At 36.4% G+C, this 24,057-nt stretch overlaps 1 protein-coding gene across 1 annotated transcript in view; it reads right to left on the bottom strand.

Moving 5' to 3' along the window:
* VPS13C (vacuolar protein sorting 13 homolog C (S. cerevisiae)) overlaps window positions 1-24,057 on the bottom strand; it is an 87,329-nt gene that overhangs the window by 24,580 nt on the left and 38,692 nt on the right. Inside the window, exons 35-61 of the mRNA XM_009994514.1 lie at window positions 23,597-23,901; window positions 23,163-23,310; window positions 22,303-22,411; window positions 21,750-21,883; window positions 19,874-20,030; window positions 19,085-19,164; window positions 18,190-18,249; window positions 16,864-17,029; window positions 15,734-15,850; window positions 15,091-15,194; window positions 14,464-14,631; window positions 13,738-14,042; window positions 13,210-13,354; window positions 12,828-12,984; window positions 11,854-11,963; window positions 10,638-10,807; window positions 9,864-10,102; window positions 9,334-9,563; window positions 8,481-8,573; window positions 7,200-7,565; window positions 5,941-6,030; window positions 5,389-5,544; window positions 4,368-4,632; window positions 3,377-3,537; window positions 2,821-2,942; window positions 2,177-2,471; window positions 730-1,119 (exon numbers count right to left, since the gene is read on the bottom strand). Of these exons, the coding sequence (XP_009992816.1) occupies window positions 730-1,119; window positions 2,177-2,471; window positions 2,821-2,942; window positions 3,377-3,537; window positions 4,368-4,632; window positions 5,389-5,544; window positions 5,941-6,030; window positions 7,200-7,565; window positions 8,481-8,573; window positions 9,334-9,563; window positions 9,864-10,102; window positions 10,638-10,807; window positions 11,854-11,963; window positions 12,828-12,984; window positions 13,210-13,354; window positions 13,738-14,042; window positions 14,464-14,631; window positions 15,091-15,194; window positions 15,734-15,850; window positions 16,864-17,029; window positions 18,190-18,249; window positions 19,085-19,164; window positions 19,874-20,030; window positions 21,750-21,883; window positions 22,303-22,411; window positions 23,163-23,310; window positions 23,597-23,901 (4,842 nt within the window). The remainder of the gene's footprint in view (window positions 1-729; window positions 1,120-2,176; window positions 2,472-2,820; window positions 2,943-3,376; window positions 3,538-4,367; window positions 4,633-5,388; window positions 5,545-5,940; window positions 6,031-7,199; window positions 7,566-8,480; window positions 8,574-9,333; window positions 9,564-9,863; window positions 10,103-10,637; window positions 10,808-11,853; window positions 11,964-12,827; window positions 12,985-13,209; window positions 13,355-13,737; window positions 14,043-14,463; window positions 14,632-15,090; window positions 15,195-15,733; window positions 15,851-16,863; window positions 17,030-18,189; window positions 18,250-19,084; window positions 19,165-19,873; window positions 20,031-21,749; window positions 21,884-22,302; window positions 22,412-23,162; window positions 23,311-23,596; window positions 23,902-24,057) is intronic.

Here is a 24,057-nt window from a genome sequence, read left to right as displayed (position 1 = left end):
CATGTAGTACCACTATTCATATTTCGATTTATTACTTTGTGCCTCAGTTCTGGGAAAGAAGTAACAGCAAAATGTAGCAAAACAGAGCAGCCCTCACTGACTCTTATGTTCATGACATCACACACAGAAATGGGAAAAAAGCTACTGTCCTCTGTGACAGTACTCTTCAGTTCTCCATACAAGTATCACATTAAAACAAAATGAAAAGAAAATACATAAGCTTAACATCGGGCAGAATAGTTACATTGTGCATTTTACATGTCAAAGTACCTAGCTGAGTAAAACAGAAGCCTGTGATTCCTCTATTCTGTGGAAAATACCTCCACAGCAAGACTCAGAGCAGCTTTCCTTTTGACTGTAAAGTCCACACTCCTAATTTACATATTTACATTAAATTCTTCTCCACAAGGACACAGTTTGCTGGTAGGGAGTTTTCAGGATCAGACCACCCTACTCCATCAGCCAGCTTCTGGTCAGGATCTACGTTAGCTAATGGGATGCAGTGCAAAACCTGGAAAAGGTTGAAACCATATTTTCATGTGACTGCCCTCCTTTCTACTTAGTAAAAAAAGTACAATTAACCAGAAAAAAAGCAGCAGCCAAATAAAATCCAATAGATTCAAATCTAAGAAAAATAAATTCTCTGGACAAAATGTGTCCATGTGCTCCTTTCCCCCTCAGAGCAGGATTTGAAGACACCACAACTGCTGAAGCCTGGAACAAGCATACCTTATTGTTACTAAAAATGTTTTTCTTTTTAAAGGAGAACAGAACAATATCTCTGTAGTCTGCTGGATGCTTCACATGAGTGTCTTCAGCTCGGTACTGGAGAATACGGGAAGTCTTGTTGATGATCCAGTAAGGACTGAACACAGACAAGATCATCCGGCTCCCAACTCGCCGGGTATGTATGTAAATATCCACTGTCATCACAGCTGCAGAATGGGATGCAAAGCACACAGAAGAAAATTCAGGCATCCCATCATGGATTTTAAGATGCCCATTCCAGTTTTTGCCTTGATATTTTATCAACACAAGTTCCATTATTTCTCCACCGATTCTTGAATGAAAAACATCTGCAGCACTCCCTTCTGTCAATTCACGAGTTTCTGCTGTTCCCTATTGCAAAATTAAAAGGGAAAATTCAGTTTTAATTTCTAAAATGTAGGTATTCTCTTGCATGTGTCTCATATCTCAGTAGCACATGACCCAGTCTCCAGTCACTTTCATTTGAGCCTGTATCTACGAATAATTTGAGATTAACTGCACTTTTCTTGCAAGACAGTAAACACTGCCTAATTCTAGACTTCAAGAAGGCAAACTAGGTTCAAGGCATCATCTGTGTCTGTCTCCTCCCTCCTCTATGATTTTCAATAGATTTTTGTAATGAGCACTTATTCATACACTTACAGTACTAGGTGCAACACTGAACTGAACTGTGCTGCAGATGTACAGCCAGGACTTCTCACACTAAAGAACACCCACGGCAGAAGTTGGCAGCTGTGCCAGCCTGTTTGGTAGTACAGCTTTCCTCAGGCTTCTGCTGGACAGGAGTGAAAGCAAGGTCTAAGTGAATGCTACAGCCAGTTATGTGGGCAGGACAAAAGAGAACAAACCAGGATAATAGTTCTAAATCCTAACACCATATCTATTTACTAAAATCACTTATCTTTCATTAATAAATACTAGACACTAAAAATGCTGAAAGTAAAAAATTCTGCAGAGCATCAACACAAATACATCTTTCAATTTGTGCAAAGGAGACCCCACAATAGTCCTGAGTAAAGAATCAGCGTCAGAATGGGGAGAAGTTGTGCTTTCTACATAGAAGAGAAGCTCCAGACATTTCACATGCTATTTGTTACACTTCTCCCTGCGAAACAAACATACCTTGCAAAACTGAAACAGGATCTCAGAAGACTGTAAAAGACCGATTCAGTTCAGTACAGTATTAAGATTTAAGGAACAAGGAAGAACTGGCCAAGGACACCGAAATTAAAAACAATTTGCAGAGCTGCCATAATCAAACCATCAGCTGACTCACTCATTTCCAACAGAAAATACAAAAAACAACATTCAGCATCTTCCACACTACATTCGCCTCCACTTCTAAGTAAATATAGTCTTATTTAAAATCAAGTGAATGATTTACAAATAAAACCATAAAATAACTTACCTCAAGTAAATATCTCAAGGAGTATGGTAAAAGATTTCTCACAGTCACTGTAGGGTGAAGGTGGATAATGTAGGCAGGATCCCACTCCTCTCCATAAGCTGAAATAAAATTCAGTTCATCAGGTACAGCAGTTGAGCTGATTATTAGAGGCAAGAAATTTGTCTCCGTGGCTGGGCACTGTAACAAGCACTTCACTTCGTTGCTCCTGTGTAGCTCTTCCCTCCAGACAATGTAAGTTGTGGACTCTCTAAACTGACCCTCTAATGTTCCTGCTGGTCGAACATACAGATGACACCTATGGGAAAATGACAAGAAATAGCTCACACCAGCTCTGCACTAACAGCTAACTGCACCCATTTTAGTAATTGCTAACATCCTGAAGGGCTTTTGCAGCACACCAGTTACCTAGCAAATGTAGCATTTTAGAGTTTTAGCCCAGTCAGGAAAGAATCCCAAGACCCATTTTAGTAATTGCTAACATCCTGAAGGACTTTTGCAGCACACCAGTTACGTAGCAAATGTAGCATTTTGGAGTTTTAGCCCAGTCAGGAAAGAATCCCAACTGCAGATTTAAGCTTCCACACTAATGCTATATTTATGCCTCAATCTCACAGATATTAGCTCTACAGGGCAGAGAAGTGTACCTGTAGGAATGTAGAGGAACATGAAATTCTGCTTCTGGTTTGCATATACCAATTGACTCCAGTGACTTGGTGTTTCTAGCCAGTTTGTAGATTATAAATGGGATTGAGAAATGGTTCTTGACCTAGGATCAAAACCCATGATTTTAATTTCTGTGATACAAATTTCTAAAGGAAAAACTCTGAATAGCAACACAAAAAAATAACATTAATAGACTGAATTAAACTCTTCTGGAAAATCAACTTCTGTGCATCTTAGTAAGAAATACAATTTTGAAAGAGAACAATATACAGGTATATAAGAAAACTAAGCTATTTTTGCTAAATCACAGAAAAAGTACAAATTCCAGCCTCATTAAATATTAGAAAGTCTAAAGTTAAAGCCAAAAGTCAGGAAGACACATATACAGAATGCAGATAAGAATCCATGTGATATATTGAGTTAAATACTTAATAATATGCCTTTAAATATTATCTCAAAAAACACATTAAGGAAGAAAAGCCAAGTCACTCAGAGAGGAGCACCTCTTTCAGGTTTTGGTTTGGTTGGTTTTTTTACCTGCAGGGGAGATCGTACAGTAATAACCTTGTTTCCCTCTGCAGCATCTATCTGTACAATGACTGAGTCTGAATGTGCCACATGAAGGTTCTTTATGTTGTACAGTCGTCGACCTGGTTTGGCTATAGGAACATTCACCACTTCTTCATATCCTTCAAGTTCTAATCGACAAAAATAATCGACAAGTCTTGATTAGACAAAACAAATCACATAACCATTTTCTATTTCAACAATACGTGAGCTCCTCTAAACTCAAACAACAACCAGGATCAAAGCACTCTCTGGCAAAAGCACAGTGAAATTGTATTTTAGCATCAGTGAAAGAAACGTTTAAGGTCAAAATAGTCTCGAAGACACTAACTTTAGATCAAAATTTTTACATAGCACAGTAAGTACACCAAAGACTAAAAAAAGGTGTAATTTGGGTGAGTTAACAAAATACAACACAGAACGTGATCTTTGTATCATGACCAAGTACCTTCATACGGGATAGGATGGAAAGGAAAATAAACAGGCTTAGGTATTCATAGTTACTATATTCTATTCCCCACGAGTATTTTCTGGCAAAGCTAAAAACACAGAAAAATCACCACTGCTCTCAAGTTACTGGGTAACTGCAGAAAGCCAAATGATAGCAGGGATATGAGAAGTGAAGAGCCTGTTTAACGGGAGTTTCAATCCACAGGCCTGTGTCCCAGGGGTCTGTAATATGGTCTATCAATGACTCCATTAGAATGTTTTCCATTTTTCCCAAAGGGGAAGAAAAAATACTGTACTTTTCACTCTCTGAAAAACTGGAGAGAAGAAATTTTGTTTCTTTTCAAGAAGTCCAGTAGCCAGTTTAATTTTTTTCAATTCCTATCAGTATTCAAAAGCAGTTTCAACACAATGTACTTCACCTGAGTTTTGATCACATCTAATTTAACCACATTGACTCTCCCACCTTCCCATTCTCAACATGCCACAAGACACAGTGTTCCCCACATAATACCTAAATTTAAAGAGAAGATGGAGCTTTCTTGTCGGTACAAGGCAGACAACTTTCCTCGCTGGGGTGCTTCAAAGCCAGAGTATTCCAGTTCCACAATCTGACCAATTTCTACATTTTTCACGTTTTCTTTCCCAACTGAACCAACTATCCGAAAATTGGAGCTAGGAAGCACTTTGAGAGGAACACCTAGAGCATTTTTCACTATGAAAGGTGCTGTCTCTTTAAAGGAATAGTCAAACGTGGATGCCGTTCCTTCTGAAAATGCCTGTAATAACATATATGTCATATAAAAATAACCACAGAAACATATATATATAAATGCTTTAAAATATAGGTCCCAGACACCACCAAATAAAGAGAAAAGGGAAAAAAATAAATAAATATATATATAGCAATGCCTATGTTTTGTATAGTAGTCTTTCAGGGAAGTAAAGGTACTTCCAGAAAATTTTATTATTATTCTGTGATTTGCAGCAAATGTTGATACCGCTATAAGCACTGGGAATTTTTTTATAGTTGTTAGGTTGTCAGAGAAAAATTAAGATTTGGGACACATAAGTCCCAAGCACATTCACCACGTACATACTTCATATTCAACTGCAACTCAGCTTATAAACATTTGTTTGATTACACAAAAGCATAACAACTGGCTGCCAATATAGACCTACAGTACAAGCAAGTACTACCTCAGAGAACTTTTGCTCATTTAAAATTAGAAAATAAATAGGTGTAAGCCACATTCTGGGAGGCAGCTTGATTTCATAATCAAAATTTATTCCCCCATAATAAAGGGGGGGGAAAAAGCCCAGGGCATTCATAAGCACACCTACTATCCCCCCCAATACAATAAGTAAAAATATTTTTAGCACACTGGACATTCTACTACAGTTTGAAAGCAAATCTTTAAATGCAGACATTTGTTAGGGCTGCAGAACAGTCACTGGTTTGTGACAGACAACACAGAAAGATCAGCACTTCCTACAGAACCACAGAATTTGGCACCTTCTCCTTTAAGGATTACCTTGGCTAAATTACTGAAAACAGCAAGAGAACATTTGGATATTGTTATATTCATTGTATCGTTTGAAGAGATGTTGACTGCAGTTTGTGGCTCAGGAAGAACAATGAAGTCATCCCCAGGCAGCAAACTTCTCTCCTGGACAGGATTAGTCTTCATCTAAAAAACAAACACATTGATTACTTCCTGCTTCTTTAAAACAGGAAAAAATACTCGACCTACACTTGACAATTTCACTAAGTAAAGGAAAACCTACTTCAGCTTGCAGATCTCAGACACCTTACACCACCATGGGAACTTTATGCCACCACTGAAGGCAAGAAAGTTATTTTCTTTCCTCTCTGTACCTGTGGTTCCACACTACATTTTACCCATGCACTGGACAAGGAAGAGTATTCAGAAAAACCTTAAGATACCTAAAAATTGATATTTTTTTCAAGTGAAATTGCATAGCTACCTCAAAGCAACAGCAGGTCAATGTTCTGTCACATAAAACCTTTAAGAAACAGCTGTCTATTTAAATTATTTAACATAGTTTCAAATAGGTTTACGTACTTCCAGCTTTAAACTCCACTGCTTCTTTCCTCCTTCGATCCGTTCAATAAGTGGCTCCCACACTGCATAGCTTTCATTATAATAATGAATCTAAAAAAAGAATCAAAAATCAAATAAGGCATCTAAAAATTATAATAATTTTGTATGACAACATTAGTAAGAAAATTATCTTCGTTTCACATTTTGGAGGTCTAGGTTTAACTTTTAACAGCTTCAAAAATTAACAGACAGAAGTGTAATATATCATACATTTTGGAAAGTGACAATTTTTTAAGAACTGACTACCTGGCTTGGTTTCAGAGCAATTAGACAGTGTGGTAACTCCATATATTTCTAACACTTCCCTTAATATAATGCAGTCTCTACCCTCTCCTACATTGTTTGAGGGAACGACTTGGAGATCAAAAAACATTCCAATACTTCATTACATATATACACTCATAGCCTACACCAAGATTTCATCTCCCTCCATCCACTGCAAATTTTCATAGAAGTTGTGAACCAAATAGTTCTGGATGTTCTCTTGCAGCTGTCTTCCTCATCCCTCCCTCCTTCTGGAACCACAGTGCCTCCCCCTGTTATATATGATGAATCTTCCATAGTCTGTTTGGATAGGCATCTCTAGCAAGGAAGGAAAGCTACTTGTACATCCAGCAGAGAAAGCAGTATGAGGCACATTTGGTAAACTAACAAGATCTAAGTAAGATGTAGTTCACCTATTGCACAGAGCAGCTGCACAGTTGGTTGTATGAAATTCTAAATCAGTGCCTCCCTAAGAGATTTATACCATCTCCAAAGTCACCTTGGGCAAAAGAGTTAAAATAGCTGGCAAAAAAACTATGGTGTGATTACAATTCAAGATGCAAAGAAGATTTTGAGAAAAGAGTGCTATTTCTATCTTACCAACAAACAAAATACGAGATGAACTAAAAAAGGTGGGCAATACAACTTCAAATATCAACATTCAACTATGCCAAGCTTATTGTTCAGAAAGAAAATAGTGAACATGCAAAACTAATAAAGAGAAGACTAGATTACTCTACAGTAGCAACTGCCACTAAAATCTACTATTGATTGCAAGTTACTGTAAAAACCACATTATGCTTACTCATAGTTGCTTGACTACTCAAGTACTCCTGAGCATATTACAATTTAAATATTTAATTAATTTAACACATATAAAGTGTAATAAAAAGTTAGTTGAACATGACAGAATGTATGGAAGCATTTTAAGCCTCTAACAAATTAATCCTACTTACCTCCAGTGACATATCAGCAGTGACCTCCATCAATGAGGACCAATTCTTAAGGACACCTGAAAACATAGATTCTACTAACAACAAAGGGACAGTACGATGACCCAGACCACATTCCAGGGTAATCTGAACAGATTTCACTACAATGTCAAATTTCTCTTGTTTTTGAACATGTTCACGGTCCTTAAAAGCTTCTGTTGCTTCTGTGGCTATATCAACGCCAAGAAACCAGGCATTGCACTCATCTATAGGCTTCACTTGCCACAAATTCTCAGAAACTTCAGTTGCTCCTCTAGAATCCTCCTCTGTTGTTTTAGGTTTTATGGCAGACATAATGGTCATCACAGTGTTCAGAATTATTGGGGAGATCTTAAACAAAGAAAATAGAAATACACAGAACATAAATACTAAATAAATACTGGGTTCTTCATCCATGCACACAGCATTAAAGCCCCTTTTAAGACATGCAGCTTAAATTCAAGGATAAAGAAAACCAGATTCCATTAATGGATCTCCTCTTATCTTCCTTTCCTACATTATTTCCCAATTCCTCCTTTACAATCCCCAAGGCTCAAAACAAAATTCTCAGACTGGAATTCTATTTTTACTGATATGTGATACCTCCTAAACAGCAGTCATTTAAAATCTTCTCCCTACTATATTGTAAATTGTCATTTTATTTTACAATCTTCAAGGTGTTCAACACAGCATGTTTGCAGAGCTACATACACCACCATTTCAGTTAGCAGTACAGTACATCTGCTGAAAGCTTGATGCTTCAAGAACAATGTATTATTGCTTACAGTTTAAAACTTCACCACTGACTACCTTCCCAATCCCAAATGCAATCTGAAAACACAATTATTAATTGACTTATTAAGAACAAGATATTTCACATTGTGTATTATTCTGAAAATCATGTTAACAACCTTGAATTTACATGCACTTGTGTGCATGCTTCTGCTTGTAAGATTCCCTGAAGAGAAAAAAGTGGTGGGGATGGAAGGGGGAAGGTTTGTTTCACAAATATGAAAGAAACTGATATGAGGAATCCTAGTACTTGACATATTTAGTCCTCTTTCGCCAAGAGAGTGCCAAAACAAGAAACATATAATGATTCTTCCCAACACAGAGCATCTCTAAAAAGGATTAATGCTTATTTGTAGAACTTAACTAATGGGAAAAAAAATAATTTTTAAATACCAATACATAAATTTAACAAAACCTCAAGCTGCAGCTTGACTAACATACCTGTTCTTTCAAAGACACTTTCAATAATCTTACCTTTATAGTAAGTTCTTCTATTGTTACAACCACAGTCTGTAGCCCAGAGACATGCACCATATTTTCCATGACCAAAGAACAGGGCCGTAACACCTGAGTGAAAAATAGAATTTGATTATTAAGGCAATTCCTGCAACCTAACCTTTCCAACTGGTCTTGTATTTTTTAATCCCAAAGGCCAAATGGGATGCTGATCCCATAAAATAACAAGTTTCAGAGTAACAACATTCTTTCCAAAGCATTACTTTGCTTCATTCCAGAACCCAAAGCTGAATAGAACAATTTCATACCGGAAGGTTAGAAGTGAAATAAAAGCTTTTGAGGTAAGGGTTAAAAACCAGACAAGACAAAATCCCAGCTCACAGACAAACTGATGGTAGAGGCAAAAAAACCTTGAATCCTTAAGAAAAACTAAATGTCTAAGGAAAGATACCATGTGCAAGATGAACCACACAGACCACCTTTGCAGCTCAGTGCTCCCTGCTAGGAATGAGTAGATAAAGTTCCATGTATCATGCTGATCAGAACACTCTACTGCAACAAATAATCTCACAGCCAGAAAACTTAGTTGCAGAATGGTATCTCTGGTCTTCAAAACCCTTCATACAACTTCTTCACCAATAAACTATTTTATTTACACAGGGTTTTGACAGAGCTCTGTGTGATGAAATCTTGCAGCTACTGATACAAGATTCACCATTAAATGACATAGCATAGATGCACAGTCCCTTCTTCATAATAATCAATGATACAGAACTGGAATTTCCTGAGCACTATGGATAAGTCAGCTAAATGACACGCTCACCAAGATTTCTCATTTAATTTCTTCATTCTGAAAAACAAGTTTTCTTACTGTAGTAACACTCTTGTCTTGTTTTTCTTTGAGAAAGGCACAGGCCAACACTTTCAAGTCCTTCACTTGAGCAGTCATCCTTTGTGCAAGCTTTCCAGACGTCAAAGAAAAATCACATTGGAAGGAAACTTTTAAGGCGGGAGCATCAGCCTTGGTCAAATTGGCAACAAATACAATTTCTGGATCCATGATCACAGCTTTTACTGTCATATCTGGCCGTACAGATATTTCTATGTAAATAAGCAAAAAAAAACCTCCTTGAGTATAAAAGGTTTGAAAGCATCATTATGTATGTAATATATAAACCATGCATAAAATTGTACAAATTTAATCAATAATGTATAAATTTTTACATGAACACTTTGCTAAAGCTGAATATCACAGGTCAACTTACACACTGTGAAGAATAATGTAATTTCTTAAGTCTGATAGAAAGAGAGCATCTTGAAAATTTCTGGATGACTTATTTTCACTATCAAGTCTGTAAAGGTGGAGAGTAGGGATGGCGGGTGAATATTAATTTTACAAACCTGCTTCTGGCTTGGATTTCCCAGAAGAAACCTGCTTTAACTGGAACTGTGCAGATCTTTCAGTTGAGGTTGCTGGCATTGAGTTAATGAAAAAATCTGCCACAGTCAACAAAAACTCCATACTGGCACATATGTACAGCTTGTCAAGGACAGCAATGACTGCAGTTCCATTTTTATCTTGCTTGTAGCTTATATCTATCATAGAACTGTCATCTGTGTTATCTTTCTTGTCTATCATTCTGGAAAACAAGTATAGTAAGAAATATTTCAAACATCACAGCACATAGACCTAGAAAAAAAAAGGATGTATAAGTCCTGCCATTTTTTCTCCCAGTGCCATTTACAAATAAGAATTACAACATAAGGAAATAGTGTTTCCTCCAGGAAAAAAAAAAAAAAAGAGGGTATAGACATCTCTAAGAAGTTTAATTTCTATTTAAAATCTGTGTGCTACATTTTTGAAACTCCATATGCAGAATGTAAAAGCCAGGCTAACGTTTCAGTCCATAGAACTCCCTAGCTGAGGCTGGTTGCTCCAAGTTCAGCAGTACTACACTTTACTGTAATACTCAAGCCTCTCAGGTCCTTTTTTTACTTTGGATAACCTGGGACATTAACATACAAAAGAAGCAACTTGATTAACATTTACGACAGGAAACAACTGACAGACTCAAGTTTTATCAGTCCCTCATGAAGCCAAGTACCTAGAAAAAGAAAACAGTCTTCCTGACAAATTGCAAGGAGTTTTTTTATTTCTGATGCATTCTAATTTACCTTGCAGTCACATTCTGAATCCCTTCTCTGAGATCATCCAGGGTACATGCCTTGAGTTTAACATTAACATCCAGTGAGCCATCAGAAAACATCTTCCCCGATGACGCCATGAGATGCAGTCGGAGTTCACCAAGGCGTAGTTTGTCACTATGCAGTGAAAGCAGAGTCTTCTACACCATGAGAAATAGTAGGGCTAGTTATCTCAGAACCAAGTACTAGGGACATTCCCCTTGCTCTAGCCATATGCATTTCCATCCATGAATTGAAGGATCTGACTAGCCTGTTCCTGTCATCCATCCTCCAATCATACAAATTAGTTCAAGAAACTCACTGAGAAGACAGAAGAAACAAGTTGGGTTCGAGTGAAGTTGTTTCTTCATTGCATTTCTAGTGGTTGTTCAGAATGTGTGACTAAAGGATAATCCACCTGAACCTCAAACCTCCTACCAGAGGATCCCTCTGCTCTTATCACACTAACTCATTTACAATCAGGACCTCAGTAATAAATTGAAAGAGTATGAAGAAATGAAAATAAAATCCCATAACAGTTTCTTCCCAGTGATAGTCATTTCACAAGAACTTCTTAAAATTATACATGACTCCTTCAAAAAGCACCACAAATAGTTATTTTAAATGTAAAGCTACCACATATTCACCATATACCAAGACTTCTAAAGCAAGCATCTTCATATCTGGACAAATCATATTAAGTCACAAAAGCAAGGCAACACTGTACGTATTTCTCTTCTGTTTTCAGCACAGGAAGAATGTTTGTTATTGGTTACACTCAGACAGATGAAAGAAAGAAGTACGGGCCATGTACTCCTTGGATATGCTTACTAACTATACAGGCATCATACAACTTGCATCACCTAGGCTAGCAACTCCTGCTTTCCCAATTTTCCTTTTTATTTTGGATAACTAGAATCAAGGCTTGAATGACTAAATCAAATGGTGGGTGGTTTTGGTTGGCTGGTTGATTTACATGTGACTTTTAGAAATGGGACTTCTAGAAATGCACTTACAACCTTCAAATTAAGGGCATTCTCTGCCCATAAAACTTGAAAAGCTCCAGGATAAATTGCATAAGCTCCATAAAGCAAGCATTACAAAGCCAACACAACCAACACACCTTTGTTTTACTATCTTGAGCTCTGTCCACTTGAGAAGACTAAGTACCCCACCCCATCTGTACAGCACAAGCTTTGTCACAAACCTGATTCTTATCACTGTTGTAGAGAGTCACTGAAAGTGACTCAAAATTGAAGTCAAATTTAAGTGTTGTGTGACATTCTGCAGAAGACTGAACTGCAGAAACATTCCTTTCTCCAAAAGCAAGAGGACCTGTGAAAAGAAAATATTTTTACATTTCCTTAGAACAGTGAGTTTCGGGGTGATTTTCTGGGCTTCGGTGTTTTTTCTTGGGGATTTTTTGGTTTTGTTTTAGTTTTTGTTGCTTGAGTTTTTTTAATTAAGATCAGAAAAAATCACAAAAAGAGGAAAAACTCTAAATCCAGAAGACTACTCAGAATAATTTGCACTTTCATGTACTCACTATGGCTTCGTTCTGCTCAATGCATACTAAAATTACCTAGAACAAAGTGGTTTAAGAACCTTGAAAAACCCATTGGCAGTTCTTCACTAGTTTAAATGAAGAACTACAGAAAGTAGCAAGACTGCTTAAGAAATCTGCACTACTCTTTCTCCTAGTTTCTTCTCAAAGTATAGCAATTCAACCTTTGGTAAAACCGTTTTGACACTGAGAGTGTTACATTTTGGACAAAAAGGATTTTGTCCCAGACGTAGTAGTATTTCATCCACAGACATACACTGTTTGCATTAACACTATTTCAACACTAATATCATCCATTGTTACCATTATGCATTTACATTCTGGCCTTTTTCTCTTCTTAAAACCACCTGCAACTTATAAGATATTGATATAGACTGAAAAATATCATCCTATACAAGATTAATCATAAAAAACATGCTACGAAACCTTTTGACCATCAACAGCTCACACTCCATATATGTGCATATAGTCTTATTTATAACTTCTCATGTACATAATATGTAACAATAAAGAAAAATAATCTATTTACACCCATTTAAATGCTTCAGATAAGTATGATATTTGAATTTGCAAAGAGTTCTCTGCCTAAATATATTCAGCTTTTCAAGTGAACATACCCTCACATAAATCAGATTCATTTGGAACTTTCCCTTTTTTAAGTATCTGCATGTCTTCCATGTTTTCTTGCACAGTATTTATCTGGGAAGACGCCCCTCCAAGGTTTTCGAGTAAAATTCTCATGACAACAGTTAGATCATCTTCACTGAGTGCAATCTGCAAAATGACAAAACCACAGCTTTATTTGTGATGGCAGTATTTCTTTCCAACACAGAGCCCTATCTTTTGCATAATACTGATAATGCTGAGAAGAAACAACATGCTGCTTCCATATGGTATATATAACAATTGTAACAAGTTTACAAGCTCCTTAACTAGGAAAAGTAATATTTTGAGAATATATTTAACTTTTGATGTAGCTTTGATTCACCATGATATTACCTGCATTGGTTTTAGGTCTCCTTTGATACCAATTGTTGGTGTTTCATGATACCAAGTTGCTGCTAAATTTCTCTGGACCAGTAAAGTCAAACTCACAGGACACAGAATTTCAGAATCTGGTTGAGAATCTGTGGATATGATGCACCTACAAAAGACAATGGAAGCAATAAAAGAAAAATATTTAGTAGTTGCAGAATACTAAATAAACACCATACTAATCTAGCAGAATCATGGGTAGGCTGGTTTTTAAATTAATAATAACATGTGATACATGTACTTATGCCCAGACACGGATTTAATATTAACTCAGTTACTGTTCTATCATTCCTTTCTTTCCAAGAAGTTTTAGATATTGTGGACATGTGTCCCTACCCAAAAGCACTCATCAACTTAGTCTGGGGGGTATGTTTTGTTTGGTTTTATGATGTTTTATCACCTAACATCTTTAAATAACAGAACAATGCTGCATATGCAACATGGACCTGTTTTCTTTATAAACGCTTTTCAACTCAAAAGAAAATTCTATACCTTGATAATTTCAAATGAGTTAGCTGCACATCCATGTTGTCAATAACTGGAGGAAGAGAAGATTCATCTGAAGACACCAGCTTGAATTCATTCTGAACTCTGATTAGGCCAAGATCAGCTACCAAAGCATTACATGAAGTTGAAGATTCAGGAACAACTATAACTGGAGCTTTCAAGTTGACATCCATTAAGAGGCGGAAACTCTTTTTAGCGAAGTCTTTCATGCTGGAAGCAGCCATTTCTGCTGCCTGAACAGTGACTGCAGTCAGGGCTTCTTGTGCTGTTTGGAAACTGTTTAGGAAGTTCTGTTGATAGGTAGCGGAAAAAGTAAAAGTTACATAAGAGCAAATAAGCCACACAAAAAAACCCAAGCAAAATATAAATTTAAAAAAAAATAGTGCAGCTGTGGCAGAAAGATGAAACTTCTAATTCAACCATGCCACTTTCTAAAGAGAAAAGGGTTAAAAGTCATGCACAAGCTATGACATGGATTAACTATTTCATTTTTAAGACATTACTAAAGCTATCAACTCAATTCATTACTTGTTTTGTCACCTTTGTCCTTATACTTGTCATTGTCCTATAAAGCCGTACAACTTAACACCCAGCAAAATAATTCTGTATGTATGTACATCAGCATACCACAAAGCACAGGTCACAAAAAGCTGATTACATTTTATTAAAAACCTTTTAATGTCAAGAAAAGAACTGAAACTTATGTCTTACCAAGAGAGACATAAAGAATTTATGTAGGTAAATTATTTGGATGCAGCCCACTTTCAGAGACATTTTACCATCCACCTGTGACATATCAGTGTAGGCTTTCCCTGCAGTGGCATCTGGATAAAGTGACATGTGAAACCTAAACACTTCATCTCCCATCATGGAGACAGCCTAGAAGAGTAAGTTCATATAGTTAACACTCACAGGCAGTAATCTATGACAGAATTACAGCTTAAGTGATCAAATAAGAAGTATTTCTACAAAGAAGATGAAATGTAATTTATCAGCAATACGTCGCAAATCCACACTAGGCACAAAAGGACAGTGATTCAGCTGTTCTGTGGTATGGCTCTCCTCACTTGACTATCTATAGCCCATTTAATACTTAGACCATGCTACTCAGAACTAAACACATCAATGCAAACATGATTAAGAAGAACTCAATATTGAATGGAAGCATGTTTTGCTTCCCCGAGATAAAGGAAAAAAACAGTGAAATTCTGCTTGTCATTTGGTAGATGACATTGTACTTAGTATTATACAATGCAGCAAAACAACTACCGTGCTGTAATTAAACAGCATAAAAGAACTAAGTCTCATTTATTGTTTATAATCTGCACAACACATCACCTTCTTATGGATTGTTTTTGGATCAACATTGGTGATTACAATGTCCTCAAGTCTGGAGAACACTTTAATCTTTTTAGTTTTCATAGCTACAGATGCATCCATTCCTGATTTGAGACAAAGGGAAGAAGACAAAAAATGCACTTCAACAAATTGTTAAGTCAAGACATTTTTAAAAAGCAGCATTATTTATTACTTAACATAAAGAAAAAGAACAGCTTAGAATCCAGCATTCTACTACATAATAGCCAATACTAAGTCCAAAACAGAAGTCATGACCTTATTACACGACAAATTCACCACCATGAATTGGCTCTAAGACTAATAATTCCCAACACTATCTAAGATTTAGCTATTAAAAATGAGGAGCCCATGTTATTTATAACATAGTGCCTTGGTTTATTATAATTTTACTCCAGAAAGAAATTAATTGCCTTCTTTTTCCATGTCAAACATTTTATTCCCTTGCAGGCATTTTGGCTATTAAAATGCTTGATTGCAATCACATCGTATAATCAGAATGTATCCAAAGAAGTGTTACACACATCTGCAGTGCACACACCACTTTCAGAAGGGAATGAATGCAAGGGAAGAAGGTATTTATTGCTACAACCAAGTAGTTTAATATTTTAATTCAACTCCTTACCTTTTATCCTAATGTCTGCAATGCTACAGGTCTGATCACATACTGTAATACCAAATGCATTTAGCTTTGCAGTGAGTTTCAATTCATAGATATCATCATGAGCAGCACTACTAGGCACTGAATAGAAAACACAAGAGACATAAAAGAACTTCATTATAAGCTAATTTTAAAAAACATGTTACATTATTTGTTTCGTACATGTATGAACTACTCAGAAAGCAGCCTGCAGTTATTCCCTAAAAGTATTACTCACTATTAGTGAAGACATGACATAAGCCTTTTATTAACACATTCCTTCTGGCACAAGAACAGTTACCAAGTAACTTGGGCAAACAGTAATCAAGATGATGTTTTTTTCTCCTCATTAATATCTAGCTTTCATGCAACTGTATGCTCGATACAGATTACATTTCATATTTGAAAGTCTAACTCACATGAGAAATGTTTTGTTTTATATAGAGTAGCAAGGCCAGTTTAGGCATATTTGGTGAAAGAATTTTCTACAGCAAAGGTTAAGGTGCCTACAGAACACAAAATCCAATAGCTGGCCACTATACACTTCATATCAAAAGATTTAGGATTAGAAAACCTTGGATTTCCCAAACAACACTACAGCCACAAGAATCAACAACACAGGACCTGACAAAACACTCTCAAGGAGCTTCCATACAACAACTCATACTATTTCAAGGTTACAGACACTACTGGTTAAAATAAGCACAAAACCCTTCAGTTCAGAACTTCTTTGCTTCCCCAGGGCTCAAGAACGTTTAGTTTGATCAATGTAAGCACTTTTTAGTGCTTTCAGACTGGAAAGCAACAAAGTTGCAGCACTGATGCTTGGGAAAGGCTTTGGTACCATTCAGAGCAACATAATCTATTCAACAAAAGTCAGACCACTACCCAGGAAAAGGTATATTTAGTAAGGAAAATTTGTAAAATAAAACAGAAAAAAATATCTGGCTTTTTTAAAAATATGTTTTCTCCCCACATGCAGTTGTCCATGCCTTGTTTTTCCACCACATAGACTGCAAAATGACTATTTCAGTCCCCATGAAATGGTATCCTTTGAAATTAACAGCTGGACTCTGTCAAGCAACAAAATTATGGCCTTTCTAATACTGCATTACCTGGTCTAAGAGCACTTCCTTTTTCTTGTTCTTTTATCTGAGGCTTGTGTGCTGATGCTTTATCAGTACTGGGAAGACCACCTGATGGAACACTGAATGTCAAAAAGCTCATGATGGAAAGCAAAGCCTCTGTGTGAAGTACTATATCCAAACACGAAAAGATGACCTAAAATGAGGGCAAGAAGACAAAGTAACATTATTATTTAGTAGCAGTCTAACGTGTAACAACTCAGAGTCACTGTCACAGAATTGAGGAAAAAAAGTGTCTTGCTCAGTTTCAGAAGTATCTCACCCTTCAATCTCCTTCAGCTTAACACCACAGGAGCTCCAGAACAAGTGAAGAAGCTATGGCAGAGAATCTTACAACAGTCACAGAGCAACTGTGCCAGTCTAAAAATTGATGCTTCATCTGGTTATGCTTTTCCAGTGAACTCTTAGTTCTGCTGCATTTCACTGTCAATTATTGAGCACTTCAGAACCATGTATAGAGAATTTTTTAGCAGGTGTGATACAACAAAGCAATAAGATTGAAATTTGCAATCAGAACAGAAAGTATTTGATTATCAACTACTCTAAGCAATAATTACTTAGTATAACCTACCATCAGCTAGCTGACTTCCAGACTAAAGCAACTCTTGGTCAATGGTGCTTCTACTGATTAATTAAGGGATGCCAACCTTCTTGACTCTAAAGTAGTGCAGCATCTTCAATTCCCACATACGGCTATCAAGAAGCAAGCTCCACCCACCACTACTACTTTAAAGGAAACATCTTAAAAGCAAAGTGACTGGCTTACTTCAGAAGTCACTGAAGCCATGAAAAACTATACATGAATAGCTCCTTTCAGGAGAAGTAAATAAATGACTGGCTGAACCCGAAACATCTGAGAACACTTGTCTGACATTTTACCTCACATCTCAATTTCACTGTCACAAACTTTCAGGCTCTGAAACATAAGGTCTTTTTTTCACACACTGCGAAGTGTATCACTCCAGAAATAACACAGACACTACCAGCACTACCTAGAAAGATGTCGTTACAAATTTTAACTAGCTAAAAATGTAGAGCTTTCAGTTAGAAAATGCAATACCCTAAATACTTCTGTTTAAAAATATATATATTTTTTTCCTCCTCGATTTATCTTCAGAGTAGTTCAATATAAAGCAGTATGCCTTAATGCTGAGAGAGTCAGGGTTTTACTTTTTGGGTTGGGCTATTCTTTATTTTTTTTTTATTCTGTAAAAAAAGAAGTGGGCAATCAAAAAGTTTGCACAGCTGTTACTGTTGGAGAAACTAAAAAAAAAATTCAGTACATCCAGTACTTACATTGATGTTTTGCTTGGTGCTTTTGTAAGTAGTAACAAAATCTGGTCCATCAGCATCAGCCTGAAGGAAGACAAAAAAGCCCAAGCACTCAGTCAGTCACTATGGAATTAAATTAATTAACTGAATTAACAACACACACACAAGGATTATTCCCATTGCAAATGAAAACAAAGGAGAAGGAAGAAGCCTGAAGAAACAGGTTCTCTAAATAAAGCACACAATCCAGGGAGCCTGGATGGGGTACTCGCAATGCTCTGCTCAGTGACATTTTACAGCATGTATTTTGTTCAAGTCCAACTGGCCAGTTACAAAATTTTGTCTAGGATTTATTTAAACTGGATCAATTTATGCTTGGTATTTCATCAGAACCAATTGGTTTTCCTCTATAAAAATTATGCAATTATAGATAAGAGCATGAGAAGCAAACTGGTTCTACAACAATCAGATTCCTAAGCATTTGTGCAGTTTCTGAAGGGTGCTTTAAAAAAAAAAAGATAATAGTAAAAGCTCAAGAACTCCAGCTGCCAGCATGCCACTCCTCAAATGGTTCTAGTTCTACCAGCTGTAGAGAGCCATCTGTCACCTAGGTAGACAAACACTAACTCGCCTATTAAGTTTCACAAAGGTACAATCTGCATTGTTGGCAGAATGCACACAAAGATATTGCAGTGATTTCAGTAATTGTGTTGACTTACGAAGCAAACATTATATGGAATCAGTGCAGAGTGAGGGGAAATGGTAGATTGAAAAAACAATGTATTTTGGGATAAGGACTACATGAGTTTTACCTACAAATCCTACAGGTTTTAAAACAAGAAAAATAAAGTCTAATACAGACTAAGTATGGAAGCCTTATTTTAATCCCCATTTAATCTTAATTAAAATGTGTTGAAACCTTAATGTATTCCATTTTCAGAAGATGTTCATCTGTCTCACTTGAAGAATTAACAATGCAAAGAGGATCTCCTTTTGAGTCTGCAAATAAAGAAATAAAACTATCAAGTATTTTCACTCACAAGATTTACTCTATGGAAAGCCTCCACTCTAATTCTCAATTATACACTAATTATACACTGCTCTTGGTAAAATATTGCAGGTAAACATCTCTTTTCACTGAGAAATTATAGATGAAGCATTACCTGTGATATACTGTATTTGCGTTTTATAAAATTAAACTAGTCAAAATTAACTCATCTTGGTCCTGAAAGAAGATTCAAAATTAGAAAGTTATTTGCATACCTATAATTAATTTTGCATTCCTATCTTTAGGTTTCTATATTCAAAGCCTACCTTTGTACTTCGAATATGTGGCTATTTCAGGTATTACTTCAGTATCACTTTGAATTATTACCTGACCAATCAAGGGAGCACTGGATTTCCAGTGCTACCAGAACTTCTCATAAAGCACAGATTCAGCAGCTCATCAAAAATTCTGAACACATAAAATACTTACTAGGAATGACCATTCCTATTTGAAGTAGGCAACTAACTCAAATTAACTCAAGCTAACTCTAGCAACAGGAGTAAAACAGGTAACTTTAAACTAAATTACTCAAGACAGCATCATTGTGTCAACTCCTGCCTTTTTTTTCCCCCACCTAATTATTTCTGACCATGCTATCCTACTACAGAAGGTTATTACACACACTGTACTGACTGCATAAGAGTTTTCTAGAAGACTTACCGTTTATTTCAATGCATTTCATCATAATTTTCTTCAGATATGCTGCTGCAGTCAGTTCATGATTTCTAATCTTGGTTTCCGTTCCAAGCTGCAGCACAGTTAGAACATGCAATGGATACCTCTCCTTCTGAACCTGCTTCATCAGGGTTATTACAACCTTGGATATGGAAAAGGCAATAAGGTCATCATTTCAGTAAAACTGTCCAGATATTATGGCATGTAACTATTACCTACTAAAGTGAGCACTGGAAGCAGCCTTCATCTAGCCATCCTGCCTTTCTACAGAGAAAAACTACTTCACTAGTTTGTTAAAATATTTTTCCTCCTCTTCTTAGTCTCGTCCTCTTGGCCAAGCAACCAGTCACTCCTTCAACAACAAAACAAAAGCCCCCAGCCTATTCATTTGGCTAGTATTGAATTTTGTTGGCCTAGCAGTACAAATTCACCTATGCTTCAGTTCTGTAATCAGACATCACACAGTGACTACAGAAATAAAGAGTTAGTACTAATCATACTGGTCTGGAAGAAGGGCAGTAGCAAACAGATAGCAATGTGAATCAATCTTCCAATAGCTGATACTAGAGAAATAAAGAACATAGATGTTTCAACACTACAATTCCTCACTTATATAAGATTTTAAGCATTACACTGATCAGAATGTTGAAAATGAGGAAAGTAGAAGAAATAGATATAGTTATTGAAGAAAAATGTTAACTTCAATGCCATTATTTCATGAAGCAATTAACTTCCATTCTTGGGAATTAGAAGTAGTGCCTCAACCTAACAATTTACCACAGAAGATACTTAAAGAATTCAAGTTTATCACTACTTGATCTGCATCATTATGTGGTACACCCTGTAGAGTAACAAATGAGCATTTTATCATTAATCACCCACATATACAGTCCACAGTCAATGTGGACACTACTTCAGTAAAAATTTCCCTGTGAAGCATGTGAAAAATTGCATTAAAAAAACCAGAACTGCCCAGAAGAGATGAAATAAGATAACTACAGACTTGCCTGTAACACACCTCAGTCCTACCATTAAACAGATTCTTCACAGTCAAGACAGCAGATTTGAAAGTTAGAAGCTGCCAAAGGGACTAGTGTTGTGTGTTGGAGAACTACATGCTGTTTGTTGACAGGTTCCTCATCAGCCACTTGCAACTGTAATTGTGTGAAACTTGAGAAAACCCACAACCTGGGATGGTTATCAACTTGCTATCTGTCTGCACTTCAGCTCAACTGCCCTTGAAAGGAAGGTTTTTCACATGATTTCATGTCACTCACACAGACTATGTTTCCCTGGTAGCTTGTGGTAGGTGGAAATTTCTAGTCTTTAAATACCCCTCTCACTCCACAACAGAATAGTTTTCATTATAGTGGGGTGTTTTTTTCATGTCTAAAAAGGAGGAACCTAAATTCTGTATCCACAGCGATTTAGCAAAACAAGAAATTCACACTCTTGAAAAAATGAAAAGTCATGCTGGGCTCTTAATGTTGAAGTATCACAATATCTTCAGATTAAAAAAACACAAAAATGGCTGGACAACTTGTTATGTGTGGGTGTCTTTGTTAATTGATTATTTGTGCATTTTCCCAGTACTTCACCTACAATCTAACCTTCAGACTTAGTATATCTAAGGGATAAATAGCAATTCTAGCTTAACTATTACAGCTGGTTTGTTGCTAAGAGAATCATACAAGGCATTACGAAGGATTAAGGCTAAATAAGTGTGGAATATTGGGAAGAAGTCTAGTTTTCCCTGATCATGTTAAATATTCTATTAATACATAATATAGACAAAAGAACTACTTCTAAGAAACAGAGTTGTGTACTGGATTAACAATAAACCTTACAGACTGATACAAACCTCTTTGATTTCAAAATTAAGTAGCATATTGACTATATCTTCATTTAATATTCCTTTTCTCTTTTCGGATAGCGTTCCTTCTGAAACACTCTTATCCTGTGTCAAAACAGTTTTCTCCATTTCTTTGGTTTTACCTGAAGCATTCAATAAACTGGTTAGCTTTTGAAATCACCACCATTTGTTTAGGTCAAGAAACACATCCAATTCTTTTATTCATTCAGATGGCTTAATTTACCTAAATTAGCAATATTTCCACAAGCAGAGCAGGCTAAGGAAATAGAAACACTTCCTGCCAAGAACACAGTGCTGACATCTCAATACCTTGCTAATTCTGTGACAATTTAGCTAACACAATTACCTAATTGTGCCTTGTAATGTTTCCATTTTTTTCAAGTATTAAGGTATGAACACTGTCTTAGCAAAATGAAAAAGAAGAGTTTATCACTTAGACATTATACTCTCAGATCTAAGATGGCTTTTCAGACAACAAATATTTTTCCTATTCCTAAAATATAACACACTTAATATTCATGACAAACAAAGTCTCTCTGACCTTCCTTTTGCAGTGCTGATTTTGCATGAGCTTGTTTTTCTTCTGCTTCACCAAGGTTTTCAGTCAACACTTTGAGAAAGATATTCAAATCCTCTTGACTTAACACAACCTACAAAATTGCAGATCACAGTTCTCAGGAGAAACATATCGTTCTTTAAACTTATCACTAGCTAGCAAAACAAAGCAGTTCCTGGCAAGAAGAGCTCTTATTTACAAGTATTTTCTCTGCAGCATTTTCTCTTAAATAACAATGAAATTCTATTAACCACTTACTGTTTAAGAATTAGGAGATTAAAGTTATGACTTTTAAAACTGCATTTATATGTTGCAGCCTTTGTATAGCATATCTATGCTTTAAATTCTTTCCTGCAAATACTGTGATACTTCATGACCTTTTAATTCAAATTTCACTCCAGATGCACCTGGTATTTTCTTGCACAGTATAAAAAAACTACTATTATGGTCATTCAAAGGAGGTAAGAAGTTATGAAGTTGGAGTAACTAAGGTAGAGATTATTTCTAAAAAAAAAAAAGGACTGAAAAAAGGTCACTTAGAGAACTGGGCACAAATTTAAGTTGGTTCTGCCTTATGGCAGGGAATAAAGAAGACTCCTTGACATCCTTCTCAGCTTTCTCTTTTTTGTGTCAATTTTATAAATGTTTGGGTGTCTTACATGACAGTTTCAAACTACTACCTTCCCACAGGTAGGTTAAACCCTGTTGATATCTCTGAAACTCAGTCCACAGCTACTAAAAATTTGCAGTATGTTGCACCGTTACGTCCAGAAACTAAATAAAGCTTAGTCTTAAATTAAAGTACTATTATGAGCTTCTCAGCACCTTCTTTTCACAGGACTTACATTCATCATATCCAGATACCCCGTGATCTCCAAGACAGGTAATTTGTGAAACCAAGCTGCAGATAGATTTCGTTTCACAGACAGGCTTAAATTAATAGGGTGAAGTATCTGAATGTCTGGATGTGACAAACCTGTCCCCGTAGTAGTCCTTGAGACAAAGGTGAAAAAAACAACACAAAGCACATGGTCAGGAAGTTAGAAATTAAGTCATTTGTTACATTCTCCAAGTAGCACCTTGAAGTCTCAAATGCAGTACTTTTTCAGGCTTAAATGGCTTCCTGGGCAGAACACTATCTTATTTTACTACTGACTTACTTGCCCTTAAGACAGCAGTATTTGACACTATGAGCAACCATGGTTTCTAAGCAATTAGATTAATATCCTATAGAGTATTACCAAACAGCTAAGCCATTACTTAGTAAAGTGCACTATACCGAGACAGTTTCAGCTTTGTCAGCTGCACATCCATTTTGTCAATGACTGGAGGGAGTGAACTGCCTTCTGCAGACACCAAGCTAAACTGGTTCTGAACCTTAATCAAGCCAAGGTCTATTACTATAGCATTGGGGGAAACTGAGGACTGAGGAATGACTATGACTGGTGCTTTCAAGTCAATGTCCATTGCAAGTCGAAAACTCCTTTGGGCCAGGTCTTTTACACTGGTAGCAGCCTTTTCTGCAGCTTGGACTGTAGCAGCACTCAGTGCCTCCTTAGCTGTCTGAAAGTTGTTCAAGAAGGTCTAGAAAAGAAAGAAGAAATGTGTGTAAACAAGTTTTAAATTGAAATTATTCTCATTTTACTTCAACCACAACCAACACCAACCACCAACTATGCTACGTACTGTGTTATTTTTTCTGAGGAAAGACAACTGAGTGTCTTCTGTCACGACTAATAG

Source organism: Chaetura pelagica, unplaced genomic scaffold (assembly GCF_000747805.2).
Source record: "Chaetura pelagica isolate M959 unplaced genomic scaffold, ChaPel_1.0 scaffold222, whole genome shotgun sequence".
Lineage (NCBI taxonomy): Eukaryota > Metazoa > Chordata > Aves > Apodiformes > Apodidae > Chaetura > Chaetura pelagica.
Note: the sequence above shows the minus strand (reverse complement) of the source record. Positions and strands in the feature narration are given on the sequence as shown.